Source organism: Rhinolophus sinicus, chromosome X (genome assembly GCF_036562045.2).
Source record: "Rhinolophus sinicus isolate RSC01 chromosome X, ASM3656204v1, whole genome shotgun sequence".
Lineage (NCBI taxonomy): Eukaryota > Metazoa > Chordata > Mammalia > Chiroptera > Rhinolophidae > Rhinolophus > Rhinolophus sinicus.
The window spans coordinates 18908367-18928033 of record NC_133768.1 but is presented as its reverse complement, the minus strand read 5'-3'; the positions used below and the strand labels follow the sequence as shown (position 1 = coordinate 18928033).

At 46.4% G+C, this 19667-nt stretch overlaps 1 protein-coding gene and 1 pseudogene across 1 annotated transcript; both read right to left on the bottom strand.

The window, feature by feature from the left end:
- Positions 1-6450: 6450 nt before the first annotated feature.
- Positions 6451-7035, bottom strand: LOC141569685 (RNA polymerase II subunit A C-terminal domain phosphatase SSU72 pseudogene; annotated as a pseudogene).
- Positions 7036-7185: 150 nt separating this feature from the next.
- On the bottom strand, positions 7186-17445 carry LOC141569730 (transcription factor SPT20 homolog). The gene is made up of 4 exons (XM_074324087.1): positions 15155-17445; positions 8031-8332; positions 7824-7915; positions 7186-7737 (listed from the first exon to the last, which is right to left on the bottom strand). The coding sequence occupies exons 1-4, from the start codon at positions 17443-17445 to the stop codon at positions 7186-7188; spliced, it is 3237 nt and encodes a 1078-aa protein (XP_074180188.1).
- Between the last annotated feature and the right edge of the window lie 2222 nt (positions 17446-19667).

Genomic DNA, 19667 nt, shown 5'->3' with positions numbered 1-19667 from the left:
AGGCGAGGCGTGTAAGGGAGAATCCTGAAAGAGCTGCTCGAGGAGAGTGGGAAGGTCTGCATGAAGGGAAAGCTAGCATCCAGTTTCCTGCCTGGACTCTCGCTGACCTACACAGATCCGCAGCTCCCCACCCCCACCCCAGAAGCCTTGGGAGCTGTTGGTCGGGAAATTCACGCGAGCTCAACAAATCTCTGTTGTGTGAGAATCTGGAGTCTGGTGCCCTCTTGTGGTCGAGAAATATATGAACGTAGGAGGCTCAAAATGTACTGAGGTGCCTGGAAAGAAAATAGAAACATCACTCCCACCTTGATCCATGACCCCACAGCTTTCAGAGTTCGAAAAAGGACCTCAGCAATTCCTAAGGCTCCAAATGGAGGAGCACAGGGCTTACTAAGTGGGCCGCCCAGGAGATGGGAGACAGAACCTGGAGAAAGGGTTGGGAGTCAGCAGGCAGAGCTGCTCTTCTCTGAGGAAGGCTCAGGGAAAGAGGAATCCAGGTGAAAAACAGAATGGCCCCCTGTGCAGAGACCCCCACTCCCACCTCAGCAGATTACAGCATCAGACCTGGAAAAGGACCATATCCACCAAAGATCCCTGTCTCCCTTCATTTCTCTCTGCTTCCAAGACCAGAGAATAGGATATTGAAATTGTAATTGGGACTTGTCGGGTTTACCAACCAAGAGAGCCCAGAAAGTTATGAGATCTGCCAAGATGTCATAACGAATAGGAAAGGGTGCTCGCATGGTTGAAATCAGTGATTGGAAAAAATAAAATAATTTCATATCTACGGTCTACCACTCAATTGAGACCTGTCAACACATAAGTCACATGTACCCAGCCACAGGCATGGACTTTGGAGGGAGAGAGAAAATATCAACTGTGCCATTGAATAGCTTTGTTGCCTCAGGCAAGTCCTATCTGAGCCTCAGTCTCTTCATTTGTAAGAGGATACCTAATGGGCAAGGTTATTAAAAGATTAGAGGCCGGTGTATACAAACGGAGAGAAGCTACTGTTTATTTATGCACATGTTTACGCATATAGGGAGGCTTTTTTCCCAGTTTCCTTTGACAAAAGATTTGGAGTAGCCTATGTCAAAAGACAAGTAAAAAGAATTAGTAAAATAGAAACAAAAAATAAGGAGCAAGGAACGCTGAAGTGCTTACCATAAATACAAACTTGGTGAGTTCAGTTTCAAATTTGGTTTTGAGTTTCCTGGCAGCTGAGGTGCAAAAGGAAACCTGAGAACTTGTACAACTCTAGTTATCAGAAAGGAGGAGAGATACTACCATCTCGGGGGAGATCAGCTTTTCTTAGCTCCAAATTTCAAAAGCAATGTCTCAGGAGAAGTTTTTCTGCATTGGCTTGTAAGTTAACTGAAACTAACTATTCTTTTTTTCTTTTTGTCATTTATTAAACTTATTGGGTGCCATTGGTTAGTAAAATTATGTTTCAAGTGTACAATTCTGTAATACATAATCTATAAATCACATTGTGTGTTCAGCACCCAGAGTCAGTTCTCCTTCCATCACCATATATTTGACCCCTTTTCCCCTCTTCTACCACCCCCCACCCCCCTTACCCTCTGGTAACCACTAAACTGTTGTCTGTGTCTATGAGTTTTTGTTTCTTTGTCTTATTTGTTGCTTTCAGTTTTATATCCCACATATGAATGAAGTCATATCGTTCTTGACTTTTTCTGTCTGACTTATTTCGCTTAGCATGATAATCTCAAGACCCATTCATGTCGTCGCAAATGGCACTATTTCATCTTCTCTTATGGCTGAGTAGTACTCCTTTGTGTATATATACCACATCTTCTCTATCCAATCATCTATTGAAGGACACTTTGGTTGTTTCCATGTCTTGGCCACCATGAATAATGCTGCAATGAACATAGGGGTACATATATCTTTACTGATAAATGTTTTCAGATTTTTTGGGTAGATACCCAGAAGAAGGATGACTGGATTGTATGATAATTCTATTCTTAATTTTTTGACTATTCTTTACCGTGGATTTCCAAAGTTTTGGAACTAGTGATATAGTAATTGGGACTGGGACAAATTACTGAAGGTGAATGACCCAGATTTCTACACTTCCGATCACAATGGTATTCTGCAGCAATTAATATCCCACAATTCTTCAAATTCTTTTAGATGAGCTTTCCCTAATATATTCATCATGAGATCATCTGAAGGACATTTAGATTCACCACTTCCGCCCCCTAGGAAATGTTTTATTTGAGGACAGATTTCAACAAAAGTATAGATGTATTTTTAGATAAATTTAGCAAAATTCAAAAGATTCTCCACTTTCCAGGCCCAGTTCTGGCTCATGAAGACCACACTGCTCTCCCTTGAAGGCCAAGGTCACCTTTCAGGGCCATTAGCGCACGAAGTAAACAGTCTGCAAAATAGTGCTACAGGTGAGCTTTCCCACCCCAACCCCAGAGGCACCTCAACTAATCTGCATATGCTAACAGGAGTTTCCAGGAAAGATGCCAAAATAAGCTCCTGTCCTCCCTCACCTTTACTTTAATCCCTACATAGGTTTTGCTTTTACCTTATGGTAATTATTTCCAAATCACAAGTGCAAACACTCACTCTGATTGGAAAATTAGCAGATTTCAAACTCAGGTAATTTGTCCCTAATGAGGAACTTGTTGAACTGAATTTAACAATTAACTCGTACACCCTTTGCTGCCTGACGAGATAAAAGTGAAGCAGGGAAGAAGGGCAAGCTGAGCCTGGACATGGCAGGACGTCAGGTACAAAATGAAAGTTGGGATAGGGCAAGGTGTGTAATGGGGCTGTAGGAACATCAGGAACTTGACTGCTCAAGTGGATATATAGAGCCAATTACAGATATATGCCAAAGTAGAGAGAATAATATAATAAGTCTCCTTGTACCCATCACCCAGTTCCCATGGTTATCAACTCATGGCTGCTCTGGTTTATCTCTGCTGAGGAGCTAGAGACCCAGAAATCAGACAGGGAGGAGCAGTGAAAGAAAGAATGAAAGGGCAGGTGGAGCGTTTCCTCTCTCACATCCCCTCCGGTTCCAAGTACCTTGGGGTACAGGTGGGGTAGGGGAGTTTTAACTGCTGGAATGGTTAGTGTCCTCTTCTTAGGTGTTTTGAATATGGCAGAGCAGAGCCTGGCAAAGGGCTGACCCCTGTTTTCCAGTCTCTACCACACTCCTTGCTCCATGGCTGTGGCCACATGTTCTCTATCTGCAAGTTCAGGCCCAAGTGACCACAGGCCCGAGAGGATTTCTGAGAGCTCCAGCTTAGCACATGGAATCACTTCACACATTGTCACTTCCACACCAACTGTGCACTCTGATAATCCGCTCCTGCCTTATCTCAAGGACTGGTACCCAGTTCGTGCCTGAGGCTATCTCTATGATCTGCTGTTTTGTCCCTCTACAACGGCACTGTCCAACACTATAGCCACACGCAGCTACTGACCACTTGAAATGTGGCTAGTGAGACTGAGGAACTAATTTTTACCTAATTATACCTGAGTTAAATTTCAAAACTGGTACTTGATTCAATTATTGGAAAACTTCTAAATATGTTTGGAAGGTGAGTAAACATTGTTAATAGATTTTATAAATATCTAAATACAGATCAAGTATTTCTGGTGAAAATTTAGCCTCTGAATGAAGACAGGCTGTGTCTGGATTTTGAGGATTTAATAAGAATAAAAGAATGTAAAATGTCTCATTAAGAATATAAAAAATATTAATCACATGAAAATGATAATTTTGGATATACAGGCATACCTCGATTTATTGTACTATGATTTATTGCACTTTGCAGATATTGAATTTTCATCAACATTGAGGCAAGACCCGCCACTAGCAAAAAGATTACGAGTTGCTGAAGGCTCTGGTGATTAGCAGTTTTTAGCAATAAAGTATTTTATTTAAGGGAAGTACATTAATTAAGGTAAGTACATTTTTTAGACACAATGCTATAGCACACTTAATAGACTACAGAATAGTGCAAACATAACGTATATGCCCTGGGAAACCAAAAAATGTGTGTAACTAGCTTTATTGTGATATTTGCTTTATTGCGGTGGTGTGGAACCTAACCCACAATATCTCTGAGGTATGCCTGTATTGGGTTAAATAAATTATTAGGGATAATTTCTCCTGATTCCTTTTACTTATTAAAATGAGGCTACTAAAAAATTAAAAATATGGGGCTCACATTATTTTTCCACTGGACACTACTAACCTAGAACCAGAGCTTTTCCTTCATTTGCAAGTATCATCAAGGAATATAATTCTGTTCCTAAACTCCTGCCCTGTGACGGAGGCCCCAGGTCCGCCAGACATGTACTGCTATACAGAGCCCACCTGGACTTTCCAGGATGATCGTCTCCTGAACCAACTTGACTGCTCCATGTCAGAACATTCTGATGCCACCTGCTTTCACACAACCATCTCACTATGAATGGACAGCTGCTAAGTCATGAGGATACAACTTGCACAAAACTAATTAAAGATAAAGAGTATAAATTTGACCTGGGGTAGGGAAGAGCCTCCAGGTCCTCAGGATACTAAAATGAATGAAGCTTATTCACAAAACATAGCCAGTTAATATGCTCAAAGAGAACCTGAATCAAGTGCTAACATTGGTGGGGATCATCAAAAGGATATGAACAAAACCACAAAACGGTCATCTCAAACAAGACTGAATTTATTTGCATGCCTGGGCAGGGAGCGCCACATTGCTCAAGTGCAAGTTCAGCTGATGTCTGCCTCCGAGTAGTGCTTAAAAGAAACAGAGTGCAAAAGGGAGGGGGTACATCAAATTGGCGAGAATGAGTTCAGTCCTCTGGTGGATTCCCAAGGTGGAGCATGAACTCATCCTTGCAATTATTGCACGTGTTCACCTCTCGATAGTGCAGGCACCATTTCCAAAGATGTCCAGGATGTGTTACAGGAAGCTCAAATGGGCTCAGCGTCACCCAGATGGCATACAGACATGTCCTTAGAAATCAACCAAAAATCTTTCTTTTACAGGATCAACAACGCATTACACAGCTCGATTCAGAGAGTGAGAATCACCGGTTACCTGTCTCTTCACACATCTCTGCAACTGCCAGACCAAATTTCCTTTCCTTGTTAGGGCAAAAGGCCCAGAAATATACATGTATACTTAGAAAAACAAATTTTATGCAGACAGGCTGCCCTTCAAAGTCGTGACTAAGCAAAACATAAGGGAACACAAACAAATACCTGTACACAAACGTTCATAGTGACATTATTCACAGGAGCGAAAAGGTGGAAGCAATCTGAATGCACGTCAGTGGAGAATGCATAAAGAAAATACGGTGTATGCAAACCACGGGATCTTCTTCACTCATTTAAAAAACGAAGAAACCCTGACACGTGTTACAGCGTGGATGAACCTCAAACACATTATGCCAAGGGAGAGAGGCCAGACACAAAAGACCACATACTGTATGGTTCCATTTGTAGGGAATGTCTAGAGGGGCAAGTCCAAGGAAACAGAAAGCAAACTGGTGGTTTTCGGGGCTAGGGAAGGGGAGGATGGGAACCGAGTGCTCACTGGCTATAGAGATTTCTTTTGGGTGATAAAATGCTTCCAAAATAGAGGTGGTGGCACCACAACACTGTAAAATAGGAAATGCCACTGAATTGTACACTTCACAATAGTAGCTTCTTGTGTGAATTACAACTCCATGAAAAGAAAGGGAGAGAGAAAACAGAAAAGTTCAGGGATCTGTTGAGTCCCACTGAAACACACAGAAGGAGAAAAGAGCTGAGGGAGCAGGGACTGCTGCACAGTTGATGATCACTAAGCCAGGGGAGGGAAAAGAAGGAAAGAGGGGGGTGGGGTGAATTCCACCTCAGAATCTAACAAGGTCCCAACACCTGAAAGGCAAACAAATTCAACTCATTTCCAAATGCTTAGCTATTTACTTTCCTGCAAAGAAGCTAGAGTGCTAAAACATGTAAACGCTTTTAAAAAGAGACAGACTAAGACTTCCCAAAGTGCCTTTCTAAGGCCAGTGATTGCAGCCTGGCAAAGGAGACCTGTGCTCTGCAGGGGGACCCTAAGTGCAAGGGAGCTTTTGAAAGGGCTGGGGATTAGCAACTGTGCCCTAATCCTTCCGCCCATTTGGGGGTCTCCCCTGTCCTCCATATAGGAGTGACAAGCATCATGTTTAGGTAGTTTTAACATTTTTTTCCCAAACAAACTTGTAAAAATTGCACCTCACACACTGTGCACCAATCATTTCAAGTTAACACACACACACACACACACACACACACACACACACACACACACTTCATTTCACCATTAGAAGCCTTAAACCTAAAAACAAATATCTGGAAGGAAAAACTATTAACCAAAGGAAGCTCAAAATAACAGCTTCAGGAGGGGCGCCGCCAGGCCCCAGGCCGCATCAGTAGAAGCAGACGGTGTGCAGGAAGGACCTGTTGCTCTTCTTCTCCAACTTCAGCAGAAGCTCATCGATCTCATTCTCCATGTCATCCAAGAGCTGAATGTACTGGCAAAGCTTACAGATGACAAACGCCCCCAGGGTGGCCTCCTCCTCGTTGTCCTCGATGTCCACGTTAACCACGTGCACTGGCTGGCAGGTCTCCTGCTCCCTGGAATACAGCTCTTCCACTACCTGGTCATACACCTTCTCTTCGCAGGTGAGGATGAGGTCGAACTGGTCTTGGCAGTTCTGGAACCTTTCCGGCCTGGGCTTGATTCGCTTGTTTCTGTCCAACATATGCAAAATGCCATTCTGCCTGTAGAAGTGTTCGTCTCTCTTAACCAGATCATTGTACATCTGCTCATAGGTGGTTCTGAAGTCATAAATGTTTGGCTTGTCCCGTGTTCGTCCGGGAAGCTTCACGTGAGTCCCTGTCCCGAAGGACCGGACGTTGAATCCCCGTCTGTTGAGGAAGTGGTGAGCCTCCATGCTCCGGTTCTGGTTGCTCTTGCATACGACGGCCACCCGCAGCTGCGAGGATGCCATGGTGGCGGCGGCCAAGTAAATACTTTCCCGCACCAATCTCTCTCTGGCTCGCACGGATCTCGCTCTGTCCCGCACCGGGCCTCGCACTGTGCGGTACCGGGATTTGCACTGTCCGGTACCAATTTCGCTCTGTCCTGGACAGGGCCTCGACTATTCTGAACCGGGCCTCGCACTGTGCGGTACCGATCTAGCTCTGTCCTTGACAGGGCCTCGCACTATCCCGCACCGGGATTTGCACTGTCCCGCACCAAGACTGTCCGGTACCGATTTCGCTGTCCTCTGGACAGGGCTTCGCACTGTCCCGAACCGATCTCGCACTGTCCTGGACAGGGCCTCGAACTGTCCCGAACCGGGCCTTGCACTGTCCCGAACCGATCTCGCTCTGTCCTGGACAGGGCCTCGCACTATCCCGCACCGGGATTTGCACTGTCCCGCACCAAGACTGTCCAGTACCGATTTCGCTGTGTCCTGGACAGGGCTTCGCACTGTCCCGTACCGGGAATTGGACTGTCCCGAACCGGGCCTTGCACTGTCCCGAACCGATCCCGCTCTGTCCTGGACAGGGCCTCGTACTATCCCGCACTGGGCCTCGCACTTGCTGCACAGATCTAGCTCTGTCCTGTGCCGGGACTCACACTGTCCCACACCGGGCCTTGCACTGTCCCACACCGGGACTCGCACTGTCCCACACCGGGCCTTGCACTGTCCCACACCGGGACTCACACTGTCCCGTGCCGATCGCGCTCTGTCCTGGACAGGGCCTCGCACTGTCCCTCACCGGGACTCACACTGTCCCGTGCCGATCGCGCTCTGTCCTGGACAGGGCCTCGCACTGTCCCACACCGGGACTCACACTGTCCCGTGCCGATCGCGCTCTGTCCTGGACAGGGCCTCGCACTGTCCCACACCGGGACTCACACTGTCCCGTACGGATCTCGCTCTGTCCTGGACAGGGCCTCACACTGTCCCTCACCAGGATTTGCACTGTCCGTTACCGATCTCGCTCTGTCCTGGACAGGGCCTCGCACTATACGGCGCCGGGATTTGCACTTTCCAGCACGGGGACTCACACTGTCCCGCACTGATCTCTCTCTGTCCAGCACCGAACTCGCTGGGACTCTCACTCAGGTGCGTCACCTCCGTGCGCAAGAGGGCGCCAGGAGTGAACGGAAGTCCCGAAACAAGCAGTGGCGCATGTGAGGTATCACAACGCAGTACGCGGCCTGTGCAAGGCCCCCCAGCGGCCTCGTGCACGCACAGGCACACCAGGGTCGCCAGGCCAGTGAGTGTGCGGCGGCTGGGGGCATGCGCGGCCCAGGCCCACTATCCTCACAGGGATGCTCACAGGGCGCCGGTTCGAGCCGACATCCTCTGTGGACACTTTTAGGACATCCATGAACTTAATGAGAAAACTAATAAACTTCTATCTTTATTTTCTCTGACCTGTAACTGAAATGGAACATTTCCTCTGCATATGAATATAGGTAAAAAAACCCCACAATAGTATTTAAATTTATCGACTAGAAATCACAGATGTTTGCATGTGACATTTCACTATTGTAGATATCTCAAAACGTCATGTGTCATCACTACTTTGAAAGTACAGTAGTTATTAGTCACGCCACTAAACCTGATCGTTTAGTGCATTTAAAAAACATATTTATCATAAATTTATACTTTCAAGGTTGTAATTTAGTAATTGGTTTCCTTTGTAATGGCATATATTTTATTTTATGCACATGAAAAGATTATTCTGAGAAAGGATCCATATGCTTCACCAAATGCCAAAGAGGCCTATTGCCCAGGGGTTAAGAAGCTCTTCATTAGAGTAAGATTGGACTTGTTCTTCCCACTCTATTCTCCGCAGTGAGAGGGCCAGCCCCATGGGTGGGGACGGGTCTGCGGTTCTCCAGCCCTGCCTGTGAGTGGAGAAATCTCCCTAATATGCGGGTGCAGTGTTAGGAAATCTAATTGGTCCAGATCTAAATTATGTCCTCAAAGGTACGTGCATCACGTGTAAAGCAATTATGTTGATGTCCAGCTGTCTGACTCCCGATTATCTCTCTTCCAATTGTTCCAAACTATGGCAGAGATGTCAGTGATTATCTCCCCTCAAACAGCAACATATACTGAAGTGACAAAGTATAATCTATCATTTCAACCATATATCTTGGGGTCTCTCCAACCATATGGTGGGCCCACTAGGGACAGGTGTATGTCTTGCCTTCCCAGAGGCACTGGAGAGGGCAGTGCGCTAAAGGGTCTCTGACCCCAGTGGGATCCGATACTGTTAGGACAGGGGATTTTAATGGTGGCGCTAAATCTCTATTTTTGAGATTTGGATCTCTGGTATACTTCAAATTAATAAGTGTAATTTAGCTTGGAACTTTTTGAAAACTTTCTTTGGCTCTGCTTGCTGTACATTTACTATGCAGACCAGTTTCAGTGTTTCTATTTACTTCAGCCCAGTGCTAGCTCTGTGACGGGAGAGGTTTTCCATCTGTATGACATCCATTCTCCTGGCTCCAACTTAAATCTATGTAACACATGCAAAGGTTGTGATGACCGGCATAACCGCACCTTCCCCCACCTCCAGCTACAGGCCAAAGAAATTTACATCCTGATTAGAAAAGACAAAGACTGGACGCAGTACTTTGCAGCAGTTTCCAGCAGACTCTGCCCAGCCCACCCTCCTCTTACTTTAATAAATCTTCCTTCTCTAGTTCTACCTGACTTGTGAATCGTTCACGGCCCACGCCACAACAATACCTCATAGCTGCCTGACCCTGAGCAAATCACTTAAGCTCCCAATGCCTTGTTTCCTCATGCATAATTACACCTCCCTTACATGGTCCTGGGGAGAACTGAGTGACTTAAAACACGTGAAACAGAACACTGCTTGTCACATAATGAGAACAGAGGGGGGAAATCCCTTACTCTATAGCCTAGGTGCTTTTCGAAACGCAATGAAAACAGCTAAGGATATTTCCCCTGCAGTTAAATACTGAAGTCCTGAAGACAAAGGATGACATTATTAGCTTTTAGGGGGAAAAAGATATTTAACTACCTGAAACACTACTAAGCCTCTGTCAAGGTTGTCCTCTCCCTTACCAGTAAGAATAAACTCAGCTTTCACTAATAGACCAGGAGGTCAAGGTGCTTTCAGGAGGCAGCACACAAAACAAACCAGACAATATGGGTATCACTTGGAAGATGGGAGAAGCGCGACTGGGACCCTGGAGACGGTGTGTCCATCAAGGAACCTAACATGTTTCTGTTACTTTTAAGAAATAAACAGAAGTCTCTTAGGAAAGTTGAGTGTTTCCTCCCAATGTTCTCAAAACAGAAACCTAGAATGGAATAAAGGACTTTTAAACCTACCATTTATAAGTAAGTACGAATTCTCTATGCAGATACACATACCTAGACTTCACGGGCAGGGCAACACTTTTCTCTCTGGAATCTTCTCTCCACCATCTCCTTGGTCTGTGTACTGACCTCTGACTTGTAGCATGGGGATAAGCCACTAAAATCGCGAGCCTTGTGTTGGTTCCAATTCTCTCTATTGTGTAGTGATCTTTATATGTGTAACATTCATTATCCCATTGAGATTTTGTTATAGTGGCAATCTAGCTTAAATTGCTGAAGTGTAAAATTACATGACTTTTGAATAAGATCTAGATTCGAAAGAGGTATCGTACTTTTCTTTGGTCTCTGTATTCTCCCCATCCCACCCAGAGCTTAAAACAGTACCAGGAATGTGGGAAGTCCTCCCTAAACAACCTACATAACTGTTGGAATAAACATATACTCTGGCATTTTATTTCAAGGGCTATACTCATTCCTCTTCATTAGTGTGCCAGTTGCATCATATTACCAACCTTGGTGGGGATCATTAAAAGGATATGTACCAAAATCACAAGATGGCCCTCTGAAACAACGCTGAACTTATTTGCATGCCTGGGCAGGGAGCGCCACATTGCTCAAGTGCAAGTTCAGCTGATGTCTGCCTCCAAGTAGTGCTTAAAAGAAACAGATAGAGTGCAAAAGTGAGGACGTATATCCAATCTGCTAAGTTTGTGGGTTCAGGCCTTTGGTGGATTCCCAAGGCGGAGCATGAACTCATCCTTGCAATTGTTGCACGTGTTCACCTCTCGATAGTGCAGGCACCATTTCCAAAGATGTCCAGGATGTGTTACAGGAATCTCAAATGGGCTCAGCGTCACCCAGATGGCATACCAGACATGTCCTTAGAAGTCAACCAAAAATCTTTCTTTTCAGGATCGACAACGCATTACACAGCTCGGTTCAGAGAGTGAGAATCACCGGTTACCTGTCTCTTCACACATCTCTGCAACTGCCAGACCAAATTTCCTTTCCTCGTTAGGGCAAAAGGCCCAGAAATATACATGTATACTTAGAAAAACAAATTTTATGCAGACAGGCTGCCCTTCAAAGTCGTGACTAAGCAAAACATAAGGGAACACAAACAAATACCTGTACACAAACGTTCATAGCGACATTATTCACAGGAGCAAAAAGGTGGAAGCAATCTGAATGCACATCAATGGAGAATGCATAAAATACAGTGTATGCAAACCACAGGATCTTCTTCAGTCATTTAAAAAAGGAAGAAACCCTGACCCGTGTTACAGCGTGGATGAATCTCAAACACATTATGCCAAGGGAGAGAGGCCAGACACAAAAGACCACATACTGTATGGTTCCATTTGAAGGGAATGTCTAGAGGGGCAAGTCTAAGGAAACAGACAGCAAACTGGTGGTTTTCGGGGCTAGGGAAGGGGAGGATGGGAACCGAGTGCTCACTGGCTATAGAGATTTCTTTTGGGTGATAAAATGCTTCCAAAATAGAGGTGGTGGCACCACAACACTGTAAAATAGGAAATGCCACTGAATTGTACACTTCACAATAGTAGCTTCTTCTGTAAATTACAACTCCATGAAAAGAAAAGGAGAGAAAACAGAACAGTTCAGGGACCTGTTGAGTCCCACTGAAACACACAGAAGGAGAAAAGAGCTGAGGGAGCAGGGACTGCTGCACAGTTGATGATCACTAAGCCAGGGGAGGGAAAAGAAGGAAAGAGGGGGGTGGGGTGAATTCCACCTCAGAATCTAACAAGGTCCCAACACATGAAAGGCAAACAAATTCAACTCATTTCCAAATGCTTAGCTATTTACTTTCCTGCAAAGAAGCTAGAGTGCTAAAACATGTAAACGCTTTTAAAAAGAGACAGACTAAGACTTCCCAAAGTGCCTTTCTAAGGCCAGTGATTGCAGCCTGGCAAAGGAGACCTGCGCTCTGCAGGGGGCCCTGAGTGCAAGGGAGCTTTTGAAAGTGCTGGGGATTAACAACTGTGCCCTAATCCTTCCGCCCATTTGGGGGACTCCCCTGTCCTCCACATAGGGGTGACAAGCATTGTCTTTAGGTAGTTTTAATATTTTTTTCCCAAACAAACTTGTAAAAATTGCATCTCATACATTGTGCACCAATCTTTTCAACCAAATAAAGCAATACCAAAGTACACACTTATGAACGTTTTTATACTTCATAGGTCGCTTTACTTTATGTGGTGCATAGTGAAACCATTTGTACTAAGCTATGACCTTCCGGACACATGCTACAACATGGATGAATCTTGAGAACGTCATGCTAAGTGAAAGAAGCCAGTCACAAAATGACAAATACTGTATGACCGCACTCATAGAAGTATCTCATTCAGTCTGACTCAGAGAAGCAGAAACTAGAAAGCTGGTTGCCAGGGGCTGGGGGAGAGGGAAAGGAGCAGTTGGTGCTCAGTGGGGATGGAGGTTCATCTTTGCAAGATGAAAACAATTCTAGAGACCTGTTGCAGAACATGCAACTTTAAATTGGTTAAGATGCTACATTTTATGTGATGCACTTCTAACTCACTGAAAAGTTTTAAAAACCGTTCATCCTGTTAAAATAACATGATTTCAACTTTATTGGTATTGTAGTTTTATTGTTTTAGAGAAACCATAAACTGAGCCTACTCTGGATTTGATACATTTAGAACATTACAATAAAAATCACTCTGGGCGGCGGCGGTCTTCAGGCTGGACGTGGGCTGGACCTGGACCGGACCTGTAGGACAAGGACGGCCTGGAGAGGTTCAGTCAGTGTCCAAACGCAGGAGCGGGTGGCCTGAAAAAGCCCCGCCCCAGGAGTTTGTTTTCCAGCGTTGCCAGCCCAGATCTGGGAGAGAGAGCACCCGAGAATCAGAAATGCTTCTTGATTTAGTGTTGCCAGTTGTGGATGTGAGACTGGGTGACATTCGAGGACGTAAGCTTCAGCCACGTACACCTGGGTCCACCCTGCTCGTCAGTGTTCTACAACTACATGTGTTGGACACTTAGGACAACTTCAGCACCACTTCTATTAAACCACATCGGTTAAGAATATTACACGTACCTGGCAAATACAGGTTAAGCATTTTGGCGTAAGATGTTGTGCTAAGGATTCTTTGCAAACAAACAAGTGCGAGATTCAGTTTTTGCTATCACAGTCTTAGAGTCCAGGTGGAAGATGTGACAGAAACTCTAAATGGCAATATAAATCACGAGAGCTGGAAAGTAACAGAAACAAAGCATTGCTCTAAGTTTTCAAATCATCCAGTGAGAACATGAAGCCAAATCTTCTTGTGAGACTTCAGGGACGGCAGAGGACACTGACTTAAAAAAACAAGAATGGCTGTTGGAAGGTCAGAGAACATAACCGATGGTTAAAAAAAAAAAAAAAAAGATAAAGGATAAAAGTTATAATAATAGTGTAAGAATAGTGTTAGAACTGGGCCAAATTGAGATGAGGCTTGCAAAAACTTTAATTAGACAAAAGGGGCAAATTTTTCGACATTTAAAGAACAGAGTTCTCCTTTTGGGGGGAAATAATGTAGTAAAATAAAATAAAATGACTAAATTTTTATTATAGCATAATGTGTAGAAGAAACAGCTGCTGAAATAGAGTATTGGTAAATAGGTCCCAGTGAAACACTGAGATGCTTATCTGGTACTTAGTAAATGATAGCACTTAATGTGGGCCTTTTTGAAGTTATTCAGTCCCACAAGATAAGATCTATAGCATCTAAGATAATCAGGGGATTCACAGCTGTCATTTTCCTCATCACCACTAGTCACCTTTGAGAACTGATGGGGATTCAGGCACAGGGCCCAAAAGTTAGCGATACGTAAACATTCTTTTTTTAAAATAATGGGCAAAAAGGAAGTTCTGGAAGTTATAGGCCAGTAAGCAGGCTTCACTTCAATCTCCACAGAGCTACAGAACTATTTAGTATTTTGTTTATAAACACTATAAAAAGAAAGAGGTCATCACGTTTTCTAAGAATGATGGAAAACTAAGACTGTTTTTATGGTAAATCACAACTATAACAAGGAACACGCTTATTTGAAAAGGAACTCACTATGTCAACAACCACTACCACCACCCACGCAAGGACATAAGCAAAACAATCCCTGTTTATTAAATCACCTCCTTGCTTCCATGTCAAAGTCATGAGGCTGTGTTTCTGTACAAAGTTTGCACACCTGACAATGTGGAAAATACTGCCACATTAAATAACCAAAAATGAAGTAAAAACTGCACTTAATTGGAGTCCTGCTCTTGAGTTTTTCAAAAGAGAGAACACAATGCAAGACTCAGGAGTTGGGAGTGCTGGGCGGGCCTCCATTCATTTTACCTTTTGACTGGCTTGCTGTCTGCAGGCCCCCACCTGGCTGAGCTGTTGCCACAGCCCTTGGGTGCTTAACAATTCTCAACTGCACCAGCCAGGGCGGCGTTGGACTCTGCTGCTGCTGCTGCTGCTGCTGCTGCTGCTGCTGCTGCTGCTGGTGCTGCTGCTGCAGGTGCTGCTGCTGCTGCTGCTGCTGCTGCTGCTGGAGCTGCTGCTGCTGCTGCTGGTGCTGCTGCTGCTGCTGCTGCTGCTGCTGCTGCTGCTGCTGCTGCTGCTGCTGCTGCTGCTGCTGCTGCTGCTGGAGCTGCTGCTGCTGCTGCTGGTGCTGCTGCTGCTGCTGCTCTTGCAGCTGCTGCTGCTGCTGCTGCTGGTGCTGCTGCTGCTGCTCTTGCAGCTGCTGCAGCTGCTGCTGCAGCTGCTGCTGCTGCTGCTGCTCTTGCAGCTGCTGCAGCTGCTGCTCTTGCAGCTGCTGCTGCTGCTGCTGCTGCTGCTGCTGCTGCTGCTGGACGGCAGAGAGCAGGACCATCTGCTGGGGAAGGTTTTGCCTGGGTCTTCTCTGGGCAGAGCCAAGCTGACACAACACGGCAGCCCGGGCCTGCAGAATGCGGCCTCGGCCTCTTCCCACTTCACTGAGGTTGACGACAACAGCGTGCTGAGCAGATGAGGCTGGGTTTTGACGGGTTGAATCTTGTGCACTGGAACCCTGCGACACCGGCTGCTGAAAATGAGAAGTGGAGGGCCGCTGCTGTTGTTGCCCTGGAATCACCTGACATAGCCACTGCTGTGGCTGCCGGGCCCGCTGCTGGGTGTTCAAAATGACTGAACCTTGTGGGACCTGGAGTAGAGTTAAGGGCCTGAGATCTGAAGCGGGTTTTAAAATATACTGTACACCCGTTGGAGAAGGAGCCTGCGGTGCAGCGGACTGTGCATTTGGTGGCTGGCCTCCTGAGGACAGCCTGCTGGCGTTCACTCCTGAAGGATAACTGGTCCCAACGGTGGAGAGCTGCACTGGGTTGGAACATCTCACCACAGTCTGGGTTCCAACAACAGGATTCACCACTTTGATGACATTGACGCCAGCATAGCTGGCCTTGACCTGGGTGACCAGGGCTCTTAGCGATGAGCTGGCAGGGAACGGCGTGGCTGCAGGCAGCGTGCTGACTTGGTTCACTTCCACAGAGGATTTCTGGGCAAGGCCCGGTGCCTTAGACGCAGGAGCAGGAAATGGAGGTTTAGGAAAGGGGCTTGGCTGCTGTGGAGTGAAACTGTTACCTGAGGAACTCTTTCCGGAGCTCGAGGGAACTTTGGTGGCTGGAGGTATGTGTTTCACTCCCTTCCCCAGTACTGATGATGTGGCCTGAGGCTGTTCTGCTCCTTTCCCTGGAGAAAGTTGGCTGAGACTGGCTGAGCCACTGGAGCTGAGTGACGTCTTGACTGGACGTTCGGTGTTCTTCTGCAGCAATTCCTCGGACCGACCGACTACCTTCCCAGCATCAGTCTTTAATGCAGGCATCAAACTATTTGAATGGTCATCTGGGGAAGAGTGTGGGTGAGACAGCTGTCTCTCACATGTGGCTTCTTGACGTGACTGGCTTTGTCCATAGAGAAGTGAATCACCGAGCGGCTGCGCAAAGGTCAGCTTTGTCGTCGGGGACCGATCGCCAGCTTCACGTCCAAATACAGAACCGTCGTTGAAATCCTGGGCGGGCCAGACTGTCGGTTCTGAGTCGTCATATTTGACAGACCTCACCCCTTTAGCATATTTCTCCACCTCCACTTCAGAAGGGACCTCCAAGTCACAGGGTCGCTGTTTCCACGTATCTACACAATTTCCTGCTTCGGAAATCCTGAGGCCTGCTTTACTTTCTTTGCTTTTTTTGCAAGAAGTCCATACTCTTAGCTCAGGAGGTAATGCCTGAGGAGGCATCTTCTGCTGCCGACACAGGGAGGCTGCAGAATACCGCTTCAAGCTCCTTCTCATCGGGTGAGTGTTCATCTTTTGCTTGTTATACAGCAGCCTGTTTGCAGTGCAGGCTACCGATACAGAAGGCTCAAGACACAGTGGTTCAGCTGTCGCCAAGATCAGCTGGCTCTCAAGCAAAAGTTTGTCTTCCTGGGTCCATTTCTGGTTATCGCCGGTAATGGACTGTACGTCGCAGGCTAACGCCTGCATCGTGGGACGTAAGAGAATATGCCTGCTTCGGTAACCCGGGCCTTCCGTATGACTGGACTGCCGATAGTCCCGTATTTCTGCTATGACACACCCACTGTGAAACATGTTAACCGGACATTTGTCCAGGAGATCCAACAAAACGGGAGGTAATTCTTCTGCATCCAAGTATTCAAGCAGTTCCGCTTCTTCGTAAGGCAACCGAATGGTCTCTGAATAAGATCCATCTAATCCCTTGAGCATCAGCGAATAGCCCTCCTTTCCTGGGTATAGGTTGACCACTAAACACGACAATGACTCTCTCATCAGAAGCTTCTCTAACAAGTTCACATTGCTTATTAATTCCTCCGTGACCTCGGGCTCTTTTCCACATTCTTCAACATATATGTCATACAGTTTTTCATGGAGAGATCTTCCCCCACTAGAGGAGTCTTTCCGTGGAGGAGGTCTCTGCTGGGCACTTTCAATGACATACTCCGCACGATCCAAAGCTCGTTCTAAAGCTTTTTGCATCGTGGGATGAAATAGGGCCCCTAAAAGAAGAGCAAATGTAAGTGCGTTGATGCACGGCGTGAGCATCCCGTCTTGAATATCGACGCACACCTAGTAGTTTTACAAACGCCACAACTCCACAGTGGAGCGACCAACCTTCCTTCTAAACAGACACCAAGCAACCCGCCCCCCAAGAGGCACTACACAAAATACTTACGATTCGATTCGGGGAACCGCCTATACGTGCAGGAGCCTTCACCTCGCAGCTGCTCGTGGCTGCAGCCCGAGCGGGAAGTGGATGTGATCCCCAGCAGCCCTCAGCAGCCGCCTCCGCCGCCGCCACCTTCCCGTTTCCCCAGTCCCGGGCCCGGGCTCATTTGTGCGCATGCGCACTCGCTGTCCCCTCCTCCTCCTCCTCCTTCCCGCCTCCAGCTCCACTCCTCCCCCACCCTTACTGCACACCACTGCGAAGGTAGGCCTCGGGCTTTGCCTCCGGGGACTCGAGGCCCGAGTGCCCACACTTTCGCTGGAGGCTGTGCCAGGCAGCACCCTTTCTTTGCGTTTACCCTTAAAGGCATGCACGCCGAAGCAGGAGCCACCGACGACAAAAATCCATCACTTTTTGGTGTGGTTTTAATACCCACCGATGTTCCCAGGAATTCAGTTGCTGGGAAAGTCACGGAAGGTGGTCATTTGTTTTCTCGGTTACTGGTTTTGAAATCTCTTGTCATCGGTGGCAGGCCTGCTCTTGGTATCCGCCACCAGTTTAACACGCCCCAAAGAGCCCAAATTCGTACCTCCTGCATGCCTGGAGGCTGTGGTGAGAGCATCGGAATTCTTCACTCAGTCTAGCAGCGTTCTCCTTCCTGCCTACCGGTTTTCCTCCAGATGTGCACATAACCTGGAATTCTCATGCATAGTACTTATCTTTCATCTCCCTATGTATTACAGTGAGGGCTTTATTGTTTGTTTTTTAAGTAGGTAAGTTTGTGGTAGGTAAATTATATTGTCTACGAATTACAGTAGTCCTGGATTACACTACTTCTTTTAGAAGGTCATTCACATCTGATAGAGTTGAGAACTATCCTTCCAGGAGATGGCGGTAAATTTGAATGATTGCTGTAACTCTAGACCGTGGCTACAGTCCTGAGGATGGATTTGGAGAGATATGGAGTCTTAGGTCATTTGTGGGACATTGTTTGCCATCACCTTGACATCTGCCAGTCTTTTTGAACAGGTTTTTAAAAGAATATCTTGGTGTTTAGATGTAGACATAATGATAACGTGATATCGTGGTAGAGTCTCACAAATGAGAAGAAAACAAGTCAAATTGGTGAATCTCCTGAATTACAGACTACTCGAAAAGGAATGTGTTTTTTAACACCAATAGCAATTATGATAATTATATACATAGTAGATATACAGTCTATTGCAATAGATTTAAAAACCTCTTGACTAAGAGTTCCTTAAAGATGACCCTCACTCAGGAATAGACAAGAATAATTGCCTCCCAGCATGTCAATTGTCTTTGGGCACACCTGTGGAGTGCCTCAAGGCTGCTTGAAATCAGTTGAGTGTCTTAACTCTTTTAAGCATCCTTCCCTGTCTCTCTCTCTCTCTTCTCCACATGCCCAAATTTAGGCAAAGCGTAAGACTGGATAGCTAAATCATATTTTGCTATCCAATAATCCAAATAGCCAATTTTAATAAAGCCCGCCCGAATTAGTGAGGTCAACGTGAGCTCTGACCCTCATTCAAAGCACTGCCTTGTTCTTCCAACTTGAATGGATGAACTGCCGGGCAGACGCTCGCAGGCTTCTCACCAGTCACGATCCCGTTCAGCTTCTGTCCTCAGGAATCTGCTGCGTGTTGGGTCTGAAAAGGCGTCATTCTGTAGCAGTATTCCATGTCGCTGGGAAAGCTCATTAGAAAGGGAAAGCTCTGCTTTCTTGTTGACCTGAGCTAGAGATTTTGTTGGATGAGAAGTGGCCCCGGGGACCTGTGTTGGAGTCAGGTTATCCTCCTCAAAATTAAAGAGGCCCAAGGCTTCTGCTGGCTGCTCCTGGCCTGCGGCCTGCATTTCCTAGCTTTCAGCCTGGTAAAGGAGGAGGGCCCGGACTAGGGTGAGGCAAGTGGGGGGCCTGTGGCACCAGTAGGAAGGAGACACCTACTCTCCGGGACCTACTCATGAAGTCCCATCAGGGTCAGTGCCTTAGATGCGTCACTTGCCTCACCTTGTCGCA